The sequence below is a fragment of the Rhinoderma darwinii genome, chromosome 7 (assembly GCF_050947455.1).
Source record: "Rhinoderma darwinii isolate aRhiDar2 chromosome 7, aRhiDar2.hap1, whole genome shotgun sequence".
NCBI lineage: Eukaryota > Metazoa > Chordata > Amphibia > Anura > Rhinodermatidae > Rhinoderma > Rhinoderma darwinii.
The window spans coordinates 39,549,203-39,565,342 of NC_134693.1; the positions used below are offsets into that span (position 1 = coordinate 39,549,203).

The window sequence follows — 16,140 nt, forward strand, 5'->3', positions numbered from 1 at the left end:
AATGTACTATTAATGTATGCAAAGTTGGTTGAAAAGTTATTGTTCATTTACAGGTTTACACCTAGCTTTAGTTCTTTGTGGGAACATATTTGTTCTTACTAAAGTTTGTAGAATTAAAATTCTAAAATAAGTAATAAAGTTTTTTCAGCAACAAAGAGATTTTTTAAATAAAGTGAGAAAAACTCCAAACAACTTCCATGTAAAAAAAAACTGTGTGAACTGGCCCTAAAAGAGGTTTTATGACATATGGATGACAAACCACACCTATCTGACTTTTTGGTTTCCTGAAGGACGCCATGATGCCCATCACTCTCCATAGAAAGGAATGGGAGTTATAGAAGCATACATCTGTAGTATACGGATGTTCTAAAAGTCTGTTGTTGAAAACCCCATTGAGACTTACACAGTCCGTCAGGAAATCTTCTGTGATGTTATTCTCAAGTAGTCTTTCAACAACTTGAAGCGCCCTTTTCTCAGTTCCGATCTTTTTCCGTATTGCATGTTCCAAAGCTTCTCTCCTGTGGGTTCAAACAGATATAGATCACACTTGTACACAGATTGACACTATATATAATATAATGTGACGACAAGAATTATACTTCATGCAGCCTTCAAAAGACCCCAGAAGTTTAAGTCATCAATTCTAATCATCATATGTATGTGGCAATGTAATCACGAACAATATTCCCCTGCGAGCAGTAACAGTACTGAATATGCGGTCGTGGATTGTCAGCAGATCATAAAGCATAAACTGCTAGCAAACTATGATGCCCCGATCAAAAAGATATTGATTTATTATATTTAGCAAATATTTTTACGTCTACAGGCTAGGGCTGTGCTTTAAGCTGGGGCTACACAAAAGCGGTAGTAATTTTTGCAAGGTTACATGCAAGATGGATTATATATGAACGTCTTCATATACAATCCACTTTACGGATTCCTAACTGTTCCTCGACGCTTATCCGTTTACATTGTTGTGTCACGATGGGATGTCTTGCAAAACATCACATGACTGTGGCAGACCATCTCTGGACACTTGGCATACATTGGCTATAAAAAGTCTACACACCCGTTAAAATGCCAGGTTTTTGTCATGTTACAAAATCAGTCCAAGATGAATTATTTCAGAACTTTTTCCACCCCGTCACCTATAATCATATTGAAAAACAAACTGAAATCTTTTAGGGTGGAAAAATTAAAATAAAGAACAAAAATAACGTGGTTGAATAAATATGCACACCCTTAAACTAATACTTTGTTGAATTACCCTTTGACAGCATTCAGTCTTTATGGGTAGAGGTCTATCAGCATGGCACATCTTGACTTGGCAATTGTTGCCCACTCTACCTTGCAAAAGCGCTCCAAACCTGTCAGATTGCGAGGGCATCTCCTGGGTACAGCCCTCTTCAGGTCACCCACAGGATTTCAATGGGATTCAGGTCTAGGCTCTGGCTGGGCCATTCCAAAGCTTTGATCTTCTTCTGGTAAAGCCATTCTTTTGTTGATTTGGAGGTTCTGCTTTGGGTTGTTGTCGTGCTGAAAGATGAAATTCCTCTTCAGCTTTTTAGCCGAGGCCTGCAGGTTTTGTGGCAATATTGACAGATATTTGGAACTGTTCATAATTCCCTTCACCTTGACTAAAGCCCCAGTTCCAAGTGCAGAAAAACAGTCCCAAAGCATAATGCTGCCTCCGCCGCGCTCCATGATGCTGCCTCCGCCGCGCTCCATGATGCTGCCTCCGCCGCGCTCCATGATGCTGCCTCCGCCGCGCTCCATGATGCTGCCTCCGCCGCGCTCCATGATGCTGCCTCCGCCGCGCTCCATGATGCTGCCTCCGCCGCGCTCCATGATGCTGCCTCCGCCGCGCTCCATGATGCTGCCTCCGCCGCGCTCCATGATGCTGCCTCCGCCGCGCTCCATGATGCTGCCTCCGCCACGCTCCATGATGCTGCCTCCACCACGCTCCATGATGCTGCCTCCACCACGCTCCATGATGCTGCCTCCACCACGCTCCATGATGCTGCCTCCACCACGCTCCATGATGCTGCCTCCACCACGCTCCATGATGCTGCCTCCACCATGCTTCACTGTGGGTATGGTGTTCTTTTGGTGATGTGCAGTGTTGGCTTTGCGCCAAACATAACTTTTGGAATTATGGTCAAGAAGTTCAACCTTGGTCTCATCAGACCATAGAACTTTTCCCCACATGTTTCTGGCAGACTTGTTGTAGGTCCTTTAAAAACATAGCCGGGCTTGGATGTTTTTCTTTGTTAAAAAAGGCTTCTGTCTTGCCACCCTACCCCACAGCCCAGACATATGAAGAATATGGGAGATTGTTGTCACATGCACAGCACAACCAGTACCTGCCAGAAAGTGCTGCAGCTCCTTTAATGTTGCTGTAGGCCTCTTGGTAGCCTCCCGGACCAATTTTCATCTGGTCTTTTTATCAAGTTTTGAGGGACATCCAGTTCTTGGTAAAGTCACTGTTGTGCCAAATGTAATCCGCTTCTTGATGACCGTCTTCACAGTGTGTCCAAGGTATATCTAATGCCTTGGAAATTCTTTGGTACCCTTCTCCTGACTGATGTCTTTCAAAAATCAGATCCCTTTGATGTGGTGTAAGCTCCTTACGGACCATCGCTTTTGCTCTCACATGCAACAAAGAAAATGTCAGGAAAATCCTAATAAAACAGCTAAACTTTATATGGAGTTACTCAGAATCACTTTAAATAATGGCAGCTGTGTACTGACTACTATTTAACGAGTTTAAATGTGATTGGCTAATTCTGAACACAACCACATCCCCAATTATAAGAGGGTGTTCACACTTATGCAACCACATTAGTGTACTTTTGTTATTCCCCTCTAAATGATTTCAGCTTGTTTTTCAATATAATTCTACAGATTATAGGTGGAAAACCTTGCATTTTAACAGGGGTGTGTAGACTTTTTATATCCACTGTACAGAATTCACCAGATTAAGCTGAAGGGTGGCACGGTACCTGGAAAGTGGCAGTGGAGGAATGTTTTTTATGTTTTAATCCCACTGCCAATGCACTTTCGTTGTGGGACTCCTGCAGGGTAAGTCAGATGGACAGCAGAGATATTTCACAGAGCCAATATATATATATGGGCATTTAGAAGAAGTCCATAAAGGATTATGATTGAAGGTAAGCCGCTGATTGACATGGCTCTCGTTATGAGGTGCTGACTGCATATTATTTTCAGGGTATTTTCATATGTTGTGTTCATATTGTGTTTCTTGACACAATTTTCCTCAAAATTACTGTAAAATGCTGCGGTATTGCAAAAATCCTTGTGAATAACACAACATGACCACAAAATGTGATGCTCCCTTAGAAGGAATGTGGGCTACAGCTTAAGTTGTAACACCTTATAGGCACTTGCTTGACACTTACTTAAAGTGTCCCTCCAGTTATACTAACATCAGGCGTAGAGGCGCTTTCTCATGCAGGACGGGACAGTTGCTGTGGCAACTATAGCGCCCAGCTTGCAGGAGAATCTCTCCACAACAGATGTTATTTCGGGCAGGAGAGTATAACTGGAGGGACACTTTAAAGGGAACCTGTCAGCAGGATTCAGTCCTCAAAACATCTGACAGCCCTGTATACATGGTGGGGAGGGCAGCGTAACCATACCTATATTGTCGGTCATGTATGCTGTATATGACTGAGAAATCTACTTTTTTTATGTCCCCGATGCTGTAACCACAAGTGTCACAGAGGCAGCCCCTTCATGTTCAGTGCTCCGGGCTCTCTGCACGGAATGCTGCCAGCCCTTCCCCTAGCACCCAATCAGAAGACCGCTAGAGCCGCCACTCAGATCAGAAAGTGGCACTTGCAAGGACATCAAAACAGAGATTTCTCGTCATACAGCTTACATGACTGACAACACAGGCATCGTTGCGCTGCACTCCCAACCCTGTATATGGCCCGCCCAGCAGATTCCCTTTAAAGTGCCACTGTCTCAACTCTATATAAAAACGCTCAAAGCTGCATGCTTTTTTTTTTTTTTTACCTCTTTGCGGCATCTTCACTATTTAAATCACTGAATTGTACATGACCTAACCCAAAAAAAAAAAAAAATGATTAGAATTTTTTTTTATGGAAACACAGAACATAAAATATTTCAATGTACAATAAATGTAAGCGAAATACCATCACCATGACTGCCCCTATAATTGCAGTAAAGCCTTCTTTATGGAAAAAAAAATCAGGACTGAACGCAGCTATTAATCCGTTTGGCATTTTCTAAAAAAAGAGACCTTGGGAGGGCCGTGTCTGGACAGACATTTCACCTGCAGTGCTTGCTGAAGGGAAACAGTAGCATTACATGGCGGCAATTCAAGTGGCTCAAAGACGGGGGTTTTGAGCGGAGGACTCTGGCTTTTGACATCCATGTGACATAAAAGTGCATATAGAAATGGACGGTCTTCATGAGACAACCCCTTTAAGTAGCAATTTCAGTCACAATTTAGATTAGACTGGGCTCATACACAGTTGAAAATTTTTGCTGCAGAAATGACCGGCAAATCTGTAACAAAATCTTGACCCTAAAGGGTATGTGCACACACACTAATTACGTCCGTAATTGACGGACGTATTTCGGCCGCAAGTTCCGGACCGAACTCAGTGCAGGGAGCCGGGCTCCTAGCATCATACTTATGTACGATGCTAGGAGTCCCTGCCTCGCTGCCGGACAACTGTCCCGTACTGTAATCATGATTACAGTACGGGACAGTTGTCCTGCAGAGAGGCAGGGACTCCTAGCATCGTACATAAGTATGATGCTTGGAGCCCGGCTCCCTGCACTGTGTTCGGTCCGGTACTTGCTGCCGAAATACGTCCGTATATTACGGACGTAATTAGTGTGTGTGCACATACCCTGACATTGCTATCCACAACAGATAGAGCAACGCTGCAAAAATCAAAGGGGCCTCAGAAGGGGAGCCCGGATTTCCACATGTAAAGACCGCTGTAGTCAGAAATACCATACCTCACAAACGTCCTGGATCCGGCGGGACAGTCCCGGTTTCTCACCGCTGTTCCACCGTCCCGGGCGGTCTGCAAAGTGTCCCGCTGGGCGCTGCAGCTGTATCAAAACAGCTGATCGCTGCAGCGATCAAAAGAAGGCAGGAGTCTTGCGGCGGTGTTCTCACTGGAATCGATGCCGGCACGGGAGTGGACCAGTCCAGTCACCTGAACTGTCAGGTGACAGGTCAGGTGACTGGACTGGTCCACTCCCGGGCCGGCATCGACACCAGTGAGAACACCGCCGCAAGACTCCTGCCTTCTTCTGAAGGTGAGTGGCAGCATAGCGGAGAGTGGCAGCAGTAGGGCCGGCTACCTCTTATAAGGAGGTTGTGTGGCGCCACCTACAGGGGGGGGGCTGTGTGTGGCGCCATCTACAGGGGGGGGGGGGCTGTGTGTGGCGCCATCTACAGGGGGGGGGCTGTGTGTGGCGCCATCTACAGGGGGGGGGCTGTGTGTGGCGCTATCTACAGGGGGGGCTGTGTGTGGCGCTATCTACAGGGGGGGGCTGTGTGTGGCGCTATCTACAGGGGGGGCTGTGTGTGGCGCTATCTACAGGGGGGTCTGTGTGTGGCGCTATCTACAGGGGGGTCTGTGTGTGGCGCTATCTACAGGGGGGTCTGTGTGTGGCGCTATCTACAGGGGGGGCTGTGTGTGGCGCTATCTACAGGGGGGGGCTGTGTGTGGCGCTATCTACAGGGGGGGGCTGTGTGTGGCGCTATCTACAGGGGGGGGCTGTGTGTGGCGCTATCTACAGGGGGGGGCTGTGTGTGGCGCTATCTACAGGGGGGGGCTGTGTGTGGCGCTATCTACAGGGGGGGCTGTGTGTGGTGCTATCTACAGGGCGCTCTGGTGGATGATTTTTCCATTGACCGGTAGCAGAGTTACACAACTGGAAAAAAAAAATCCCCATCATGTAACTCTGCTACCTGTCAATTGAAAAGTCATCAACCACAGGGTCTCCCTCTTGACCTTCATTGTTCTCAGCCTTTTGGTTTGTCCTGCAGCTGCCGCCACCGTGATGAGCAAATGTTCTACCCAAGATATGAAAAGTAACATAAAGACGATATAACCTGAAATATAATATCTGTGATATCCAGAGATCCGCAGTGAGAATGTGCGCGCGTTATTTGCAGAAGGATCTGGCCAGGATTTGATGTGTTGATGCCGGAGATTGGGCGTGGTTAGGGGGCGTGGCTTAAAATGTCCCTCTTTTCCGAATTCAAAAGTTGGGAGGTATGGAAATACTATAAAATGATAAAATGCGCTGAGATTTTACGATACATTGTGTGGAGTCACGTCAAGTCCTTTGCCGCCTTTACGGTGCCAAATTTTTAAAGCCGGGCGCATGCCATTGGGATCAACACAAATAGAAAGAGCATCCAGGAGAACATACACAGTGTATTATAACACTACACCCCCAAACGTCATACCACTGCAAGGTGCCAGTACAGTACCCTGCAACATAAAACACGGACTTACAAATCACTACTATCATAAATATCCCTTTTTTTTTTTTTAAACTTACCTGCACTCTTGCGATGGGACTTGCGTGGTTTTTGAGTGCTCCTACTCTCCGCCATGCTGATTACAGAATGAGTTCCGGGTTGTGCGTTCCAGGCCTCTCAAACCTCGGTTACATACACTTCTGCGTTCCAAGCCTCAGTTATGAACATATCCGAGTTAATTACGTATTCATAGGCGTTTCACGCCTCAATTTTCGTTCATAGTTGCGTTTTAAGCCTCGGGGTCGTAGAAATCTGCGTTTCAAGCCTCAGCTATACATTTGTGCGTTCCATGTCTCGGTTATGTACACTTCTGAGTTACAAGCCTCTTTATAGCCAGACAGGGAGGCCATGTGAGGTTTGGAACGCAAAGTGTTTCATCCTTTCACATCTGATAAGCCGCATGTCATCGCTGTCACTGGCTGCTCTATTGTCACTTTGCACAGACATGAGTGGCAGGATTACTCCTGTGGTTTATATAGCCTGAGTTACAGCTGTCTCTGGACATCCTGTCCCTTATTATCCACTCTGCTTCTTGAGCTTCCAAGCAAGATTCTGTAACAAGACAGGTAAATCCGGGAAGTTTTTATGTTCTGTTTATAGAAGCTCCTTTATATTTTAGTGTTTTCTTAGTTTGAGGTCTTCATTGAGAAATAGTAGTATAACTTTATCAACACATGTCATATGCACAGCTTTACAGTTAATACTGAAGTTTATACATGGGATATTGTGCTCCACTACCGCATAGTTGCCAACATTTGACATTTTTTTCCAGGTACACTTAGGCCTCATGCATGCGGCAATCACGGCCTGCGATTTGCGGGCACGGATGGCTGCGGGCCACATTTTTGTGCCGTGCTCCCATGCAAAGTATGGGAGCACGGCCCATAAAAAACAAAAAGTAGGACATGCTTTCCGAATAATTACCAGCACGGTTCTATGGCATGGACACCTATCCGTAGCGATATGGAAAGGTGTCCGTGGCCAATAGCAGTGGGTGGGTCCGTAATTGCGGACCGTATTTCTAGGGCTAGGCGATATGTGCTGACCACACTCGGTGACGCTTATAGATGGTGCTCCACACTGCCCCCAGTAGATTAGGCCACGGAGCCCCCTTGTGGATGGGGCCGCGTGGCCCCAACTACTGGGGGCAATGTGGAGCACCATCTATAAGCGGCACTGAGTGTGGATGGGGCCACACAGCCTCCTACCCTGTAGATGCCACGCTTTGGCTGGGGATTCCTCTGCTGGAGGAGCGCCTGACGTCCCTGTCCGTAGACAGTGACGTCAGGGGATCCTCCTGAACCGGAATGTGATGTCAGGGGCAACCCCAGAGCAGGAGTCCCGTACAGAGCGCTACTAGCACTCTGCCTTGGACTCCAGCTGTGCTCCTGACATGGACCGTGATGTCAGGGGCTTCCTCAGCCGAAGTCCCAGAGCAGAGCCGCTTCTAGCACTCTTCCTGGGACTACTGCTCTGCTCCTGACATCGCTGCCCATATATGAACCGTGATGTCAGGGGCTTCCCCAGAGCAGGAGTCCCGGACCAGAGCGCTAGTATAGTCTCTGCTCTGGGACTCGTTCTCTGGCGAAGCCCCTGACATCACTGTATATATATGGACAGTGAAGTCAAGGGCTCAGTTTATGAGTGGAATCTGAGGCAGAGCATCGGCAAAACGGTGGCGTAAAAAAGTGGCCCGTTGGAACCGAACGCCGTTTTTTCCATTGAAATCAATGGGCAGATGTTTGGAGGCGTTCTGCTTCCGATTTTTCAGATGTGACTGAAGTGAGGGCGGAGAAAGGGCAAGGACTCGGCTGGACCTAAACAACATCTTTCTCTGTGTTTTACTACCACATTAGCCATATTTGTGTAAAAATAAGCGTGGGTGGAGAACATGTTTGTGTTTTCATTTGTCAGTAGACGGTAGAGCCATACAGAGTGATTGATGCACAGATTTTCATTTTGACTCTTCTTCCTTTTTTTTCCCTCCCTGAACAGATATCTGTTATCTGTCTGGATATCATCCACCTCTGCAAGTACAATGGCGGCAGCAGCAGACCTCCAAGTACTAATACAGCAATTTGTAAGCTTACGTATCTAGATTTCTCCTTCGGTATTGTTTACAGCGTTTTAGATTATCTATTTTGAATACATATTGATTCTTTTTTTTAAGAAAGTCTGTTCTCTTTACACCAGATTCTGGAAATAAGTTTGTGGCTACATGGATCGCTCTGTCGCTGTAAGGGTATGTTCACACTGAGTTTTTTGCAGGCAGAAAATTCTGCCTCAAAATTCCGTCTGGAATTTTGAGGCAGATTTTGATCTGCCCGCACGCCGTTTGCCGCGTTTTTCACCCGCGGCCATTGATGCCAATGGGAGGTCAGATACGTAAACGCCCGAAGATAGGGCATGTCGCTTCTTTTTCCCGTGTGCCGGTTTTACCGCTTGCGGGAAAAAACGCGTCCGCCTCCCATTGAAATCAATGGGAGGCGCATTTTATGATGCAGTTTCCGGGTCAAAAAGCGTGTAAAAAAAAACAAAAAACTGTGTGAACTGGCCCTAACATTGTGACTTTGTCTCTCTCTTTGTGTACTGATTGACAGTGATGAGCTGTTCACGTGTCGGCCACAACAGTATAAATACTCAGTATTATCTGTATGTAGATACCCTGTACGTTAAACAGAGCAGCATGTTTACTATATACATTGTACAGATGATCAGCATCAATTGACCTTCTTCAAAAAAACAAATCTGTGTTGTCCCCTATGCAAGCCAAGCGCTTTGGGGCACATTTATAAAGTTTCATTTTGACAACTGTCTTCTCCTGTGAAAAAGTGCACCAAATGTACCAGAAATGCACAAAAATGTGCACATGGATACTGTATATGAGAATCTGGCATGTTATTAGAAAGTTTTGTAGAATAGTGTGTTACTTAAAGGGATTGGCTGCTTTAGGAAAATCATCAGCCGTGCATTCTAAAGGTTATCTTAGTAAACTTGCTAATTTGCCTTTATATACAGTTCAGCACCGGCTTCCTTTATTCATAAGCCACGCCCCTTATTACAGCTGTATCTTCCTTCCACCGCGGCTCCTCTGCACAATATGGCCGATGATGGAGGAGCATGGGACTAGACACACCACTCTAGCACAGGCGCGGTGTGTTACAATGGAGGATACAGAGTGACGTGTCTAGTCCTATGCTCCTCCTCTATACTCGGTCGTATTATGCACAGGAGCTGCGGGCGGCAGGCAGATACAATTGTAAAAAGAAGGGGGTGTGGCTTATGAAACCAGGAAAACGGCGCTGAGCTGTATATAAAGACAAATGAGTAAGTTTACTAAAATAATTTTTCAATTGCACTGCTGATAAATTCCCTAAAGCGGCCAATGCCTTTTTAAGGCCGGGTTCCCACGTAGCATAAGCGCTGCGGGATTTTGTGCGGAAATTCCGCAGCATTTACACTAGCGGCAAAGTGAATACGTTTTGAAAATCTCATGCCCACGCTGCAGAAAAAAACCGCAGCGTAAACTTTAATTGATTGACCTGCGGCGCGGGATTTAATTCTGCAGCATGTCAATTTATGCTGCGTTTTTGTTGATTTTCTGTTGCAGATTTTCCCCCATTGAATTCAATGGGGATGCAAAACCCGCAACAGAAGGCCAAGTGTTTTGAGGCAGAATCGCAGCGATTCTGCTGCAAGAATCGCGACTGGGGGAAAAAAACAAAACATACCCAGCACTCCCTCCTTCTTGCAGTCCGGCCTCCTGGGATCACATTTCATCCCATGTGACCGCTGCAGCTTCACATGGCCTGCAACGTCATCATGGGAGGCCGGACTATGTGCAGAGAAGACCAAGGGGGTAAGCATGAACGGCTTTCTTCCGCAGTGAAAATTCTGTTAGAAAAACCACACCATGGTGCGAGTTTTCTGACAGAATGTACTATGGGTTTCAGGTCTGACACGCTGCATAATTTTTACGCAGCGATCCGACCCGTAGGAACCCGGCCTAAGGGGGCAGTCATACGTGGCAGATTTTGTTGCAAAAACTTATTTGACTGAAATTTAGTTCAATTCATCTAAATGGAACTACAGAAACAACCACATTTAGGTAAATTGAACTGATTTTCAGTCGTAGAAATGTGTGCAACAAAATCTGCCGCGTGTGACTGTACCCTAATTCAGGAACGTGTTACAGTTCAGCTTCACCATTGATTAACATCCGCTATATATTCAGCAAATTAAAAACCTAGCGTACTTGTATAATATGCAGAAACAGTCAACGATTTGCTGTTGATAGTTATGTTATTCTTGATATGCGCATAATAGTGTAAGGCCTGATGCACAAGGATTCAGTATTCATATATTAATCCCTTAGTGACCGAACCTGAAAAGCGTTGTCGACGCTGTGACCGGGGATTCCACTCCAGGAGAAGCCCCTGATGTCTCTGTCCATTTATGGACAGACATCAAGCGCTCCATCCAGTAGCGGAATCCCCGGCCACACGGGATTCCGCTCCTTCAGGGAGCTACAGTGGCGCTAGTAGATAGCAGAGCAGGAAGATACCTCCCTGCTCAGCTATAGTGGCGTCGCTACCGCTGTAGCAGCGGCGGCAATGCGGGGGCCCGTCCCGACGGGTGGGACGGACGCCATCATGCCTGGTGTCGCCACTATGGCTGCTACAGCGGTGGTGTTGCCACTGAGTGAGAAAGCGACGAGGCAAAAAGCGGCTGCTGAGTCGCAGGGCCTGGGCGCTTCTGAAACAAGCAGGGGAAGGGAGCCAGCGCAGCGCCCCCTTCCACCTGCTGGAGTGATGTGCCCTGTGCAATGGCACCTGGGCGTGAATATAGGAAAAAGCGATTCTCGGCATAGTTTTTCGTTCTTTTTTTTTTTTATCCCGTTCACGTTTCACGCTAAATAACCTGTTCGATTAATTCTTCAGGTTATTACGGTCCTTTAGATACTAATATGTGCAGGTTTTGTTTTTTTTTAATTTAATGTAGTGGCAATAAAATATATTTTATGCTAAATAATGACTTTTTTTATTTGCAACTCTATTTTTTACTTATAATGTATTAGCATACTCTTGTATGCTAATACATTATACTATGTCACTATGACACAGGTTGCTGTTAGGGCAGCACATAGTGTGCCCTAACAGCAGGCAAACTGAACAGACAGCCCTGGGCTCCTTTCTCAGAGGTATTCTAGTGACACAATCAAAGATGGGAGTTCCCTTTGATCGTCCCGCGGTCACTGACTGCAGCGATCAAAGGGTTAAACAGCTGTATTTAGCAGGCTTCTCTAAGATCAGGATCTGTAAGTTACAGCTCCTGCTCAGAGGATGAGCGCTCACAGGAGCGCCCATCAGCCTCTACTACAGTGACGCCAGAAGACGTCGCTGTAGACTAAGCACCCGCACCGCCTTCCGTCAAAAGACGGTGAGCGGTCGTTAAGGGGATAATCAAACTCTTTGAATGTTTGTGTGTTGATAAGCTCAGCTATAGGGTGTGGGAGATTTATCAAAACAGGTGGAAATGAAAAGTGGAGTAGTTGCTCATAGCAACCAATCAGGTTCAAACTCCTTTTTCAGAGGCCCTTTGGAAAATGAAACCAGCAACCCGATTGGTTGCTATGGGAAGCTACTCCACTTTTCTTTTGCACCAGTTTTGATAAATCTCCCGTATTTTCTGTCCACAGCAGGATTTATACGCTGTGAAGAATAAAATCTAACTAAGGCTCTGTTCTCCTTTTAGTTTTTGTACAGTGCATTCGAAAAGTCTTTGGACCCCTTCAATTCTTTCACATTTTGTTATGTTGATGCCTTGTGCTAAAATAAAATAAAAATCCAGTTTTTCCCTCTCACTCACTCAATACCCCATAATGACAAAGTGAAAACAGAATGTTAGTAATCTTTGCTCATTTATTGAAAAAGAAACTCGAAAATCTTTCATTGACCTAAGTATTCAGACCCTTTTACTTAGTACTTAGTTGAAGCACCTTTGGGAGTGATAACAACCTCCAGTCTTCTTGGGTATAATTCCACAAGGTTTGCCCACCTGGATTTGGGTATTTTCTGCCATTCGTCTTTGCAGATCCTCTCAAGCACTGTCCGGTTGGATAGGGGCTATCAGAGGACAGCCATTTTCAGGTCTCTCCAGAGGTTTCCGATTGGGTTCAAAGTCAGGGCTCTTGCTGAGCTACTCAAGGACATTCACAGAGTTGTCCCCAAGACACTCCAGTTTTTTCTTGGTGGTGTACTTCGGTTCAGTGTCTTGTTGGAAGTTTAACCTTTGGCCCAGTCGAAGGTCCAGAGCACTCTGGATCAGGTTTTTATTAAGAATATCTCTGTACTTTGCTCCATTCATCTTTCCATAAACTCTGACCAGTCTCCCTGTTCCAGCTGCGAAAAAACAGCCCCACAGCATGATGCTGCCACCACCGTGCTTCACTGTTTGGATGGTATTGGGCAGGTGATGAGCAGTGACTGGTTTCCTCCAGACATGACCCGTAGACTTGAGGCCAAAAAGTTCAATCTTGGTTTAATCAGACCACAGACTGAAAAACAAAATTCTGAGAGTCCTTTAGGTGCTTTGTTGCAACCTCCAGGTGGGGTTTAATGTGTCTTACTGAGGAGAGGCTTCTTTCTGGCCACAATACTATAAAGCCCAGATTGGTGGATTGCTGCAGTGATGGTTGACCTTCTGAAAGTTTCTCCCATCTGCGCACTGGATCTTTGAAGCTCAGCCAGAGTGAACATTATGTTCTTGGTCACCTCTCTTACCAAGGCCCTTCTCCCCCAATTACTTAGTTTGGTGGGGCAGCCAGCTCTAGGAAGAGTTCTGGTTGTTCTAAACTTCCATTTAAGAATTATAGAGGCCACTGGGCTCGTAGGATCTTCCAGTGCAGCAGACATTTTTTTTTGTACCCTTCTCCAGATCTGTGCCTCCACACAATCCGGTCTCTGAGCTCTACAAGCAGTTTCTTCCTCCTCATAGCTTGGTTTTTGCTCTGATGTGCATTGTCAGCTGTGAGACCTTCTAAAGACAGGGGTGTGTCTTTCCAAATCCTGTCCAATCACATGAATTTACCACAGGTGGACTCCAAGGTGTAGAAACATTTCAAAGATGATCTAGACAAAAAAAGGGAGGCTCCCAGAGCTAAATCTCAAGTGTCATAGCAAAGTGTCTGAATACTTGAGAAATTTGAGTTTTTTTCATTTTTAATTAATTTGCAAAAATTTCTAAAATTCTGTTTTTCACTTTGTCATTATGGGGTATTGAGTTCAGAATGAGAGGGAACAACTAGAATTTTTATTTTAGCACAAGGCCTCAACGTAACAAAATTTGAGAAAATTGAAAGGGTCTGAATACTTTCCGAATGCACTGCATACGTCAAGGGTATAACCCCACTTATACATCGGCCATTGGCTACTTTGTAAATAAAAACTTTTGTTTCTGCAGTGGCCCCCTGTATAGGAAAGCCAAGTCTGGTGCGCTTTACTATCGAATACAAATAAGGAGTGCTAATGCATTCCACCCTTACGGAGGCCAAAAGGATACTATTGTATATTAACTCAGAATTTCCTAATCGGGCATATGAAAATGGTTTTCTCATATGTATCATTGTGGGCACAAGTATGGATGAAGGCTGCTGCCTCTAGGAGGCTGACACAAAAAGCAAATTTGGCTCCTCCTACACAGGCTATACCCAGCCTACTGACACAGAGTTAATCAGTTTTAGCTTAGTGTCCGAATGCAGGTGGGAGGCAAACTACTTCTCTTTCAGAACACATGGGTTTCTCTGGTGGAGGACGCTTGGGTCAAAGACATACGTCTCATACACACAACAGTGTGCGCCGGCCGATTCTCGTTAGTGATCCGAGGAAAGAAAGAACATGTCCTATCTTTCCTCGGATCGGAGACTCGGATCATTTTTCACGGACCCGAGTCACCCACTAAAATGATTGGGTCTGTAAAGACTATCGGATGCCGTCAAAAAACGGCCTGAGTGGCACAACGGTCGTGTGCATGAGGCGATAGTCTCTTCAGGCAGCAGAATATAATTTTCTTCTATTCCCATGACCAATTCTTCCAGTTTCGTCCTTCCTGATCTCCCTTGCTTGCTTCAGGTTTCTATCAAGCTGTCCGTCTCTTTTAGACTGAGGCGTCATCATCCCAGTTCCTCTTTCCGAGAGGTTCAAGGGTTTCTACCCAAACCTGTTTTTTCCCTCTAAAAAGAATGGTTCGGTTTGTCTCATTCTGGACCTGATACGCCCGGACCGCTATGTCCGCCTCCACTATTTTCGGATGGAGTCCCTTGTTTTGGCCATTTCTTGCATTGAACCAATGAGTTCTTGTCATTCATGAACATTGTTACCTGCATGTCCCTCTCTTCCTCCTCATCAGCGGTTTCTTACTTTTGAGTTCCAGGTGGGGAATTTTTTGTTTGCCGCCCTTCCCTTTGTGTTGGCCATGGCCTCTAGTGTCTTTAGCAAGGTCATGGCCCTTCAGTCCAGGGGTTTCGTGGTCTTCCCATACCTGGACAACATTCTCATCAAGACCACCACACTACTCAAGCCAGTTGTAGTCCTCAAGAATCTCTCCTGCTCATCAATATCTTAGAGCTCAGCTCAATTATCCTCTCTCCTCCACTGGCAGGTGATCCTGTCGGGACACCCCATTTAGTCAGGACAGACAATGCCAGGGCTGTGGCTTACATCAATCAACATAGTGGGACTCCCAGCAAGGCGTTCACAAAATAGGCAGCGCCAATTCTCTCCTGGGCAGAGTACCACATTCCATAAATCTCTTCACATCCCCGAGGACAATTGAGTCACCGACTACCTTGGTCTGGAACAGATGGACCTCGGATAGTGGTCTCTCCAACCCGATGTCTTCACCCAGCTCTGCAGACATTGGGGGCACCCCAGTCTTCGACCTCATTGCATCTCATCTGAACCTCAAAGAGCTGAGGTTTTGTATCCAGGTTACGCGATCCTCTCGCAGTGGCGGTGGATTCTCTGGTGGTCTCATGGACTCTCTTCGTTCTACCTTACTGACTCTACCTCTTCCACGGGTGCTCAGAAAGAACAAGGCAGGAGGCGTTCCGGTTATCTTTGTGGCTTCGGTGTGGCCTAGGCGCTCCTGGAACGTGTGCGTACACGTGTTTAACCTTGTCGCAGATGTCCCCTGGTGCCCTTCAGATTGTCCAGAGCTACACTTTCAGGGTTCCCTTTACCTGAATTTATGGTTGTTTCACTTATTGGCATGGCTGTTGAAGCCGCCATCTTTAGGGCCAGCGGTTTCTTTGACTAAATCATTCAAACTATGATTAAGATGAGTAAACCGGCCTCCTCTCATATCTATCACAGAACTTGGAAAGCCTGTTTTGATGGGGCTGAATAGAGACAGATTTCTTCCGTTAACTTTTCTCTTCACACCCTTCTCCCCTTGATAAAAGGTTAACCCTTAGGATGGAAAGGGCAGAGACCTGACCCTTCAGGAAACTATTTCAGAGGCTTCTGGCTACCAAGTCCCATGTGAAGAACTTACTGAAAGGGGTAGCCCATGCTGTTCCGCCA

At 46.1% G+C, this 16,140-nt stretch overlaps 2 protein-coding genes across 4 annotated transcripts in view; one reads left to right on the forward strand and one right to left on the reverse strand.

Moving 5' to 3' along the window:
• The window catches only part of RPAP2 (RNA polymerase II associated protein 2), a 78,876-nt gene extending 72,230 nt beyond the window's left edge, over window positions 1-6,646 (reverse strand). The window contains exons 1-3 of one of the 2 annotated variants that reach the window (XM_075833213.1): window positions 6,580-6,646; window positions 4,039-4,084; window positions 404-518 (exon numbers count right to left, since the gene is read on the reverse strand). In XM_075833213.1, coding sequence (XP_075689328.1) covers window positions 404-518; window positions 4,039-4,084; window positions 6,580-6,634 — 216 coding nt within the window. In that variant the 5' untranslated portion in view covers window positions 6,635-6,646. Of the gene's footprint in view, window positions 1-403; window positions 519-2,363; window positions 3,555-4,038; window positions 4,085-6,579 lie in introns of those variants that run through there. The other variant, XM_075833212.1, reaches the window with a different exon arrangement.
• A 95-nt stretch (window positions 6,647-6,741) lies between these two features.
• The window catches only part of GLMN (glomulin, FKBP associated protein), a 41,021-nt gene continuing 31,622 nt past the window's right edge, over window positions 6,742-16,140 (forward strand). The window contains exons 1-2 of one of the 2 annotated variants that reach the window (XM_075833209.1): window positions 6,742-7,125; window positions 8,555-8,639. In XM_075833209.1, coding sequence (XP_075689324.1) covers window positions 8,598-8,639 — 42 coding nt within the window. In that variant the 5' untranslated portion in view covers window positions 6,742-7,125; window positions 8,555-8,597. The remainder of the gene's footprint in view (window positions 7,126-8,554; window positions 8,640-16,140) is intronic. The other variant, XM_075833210.1, reaches the window with a different exon arrangement.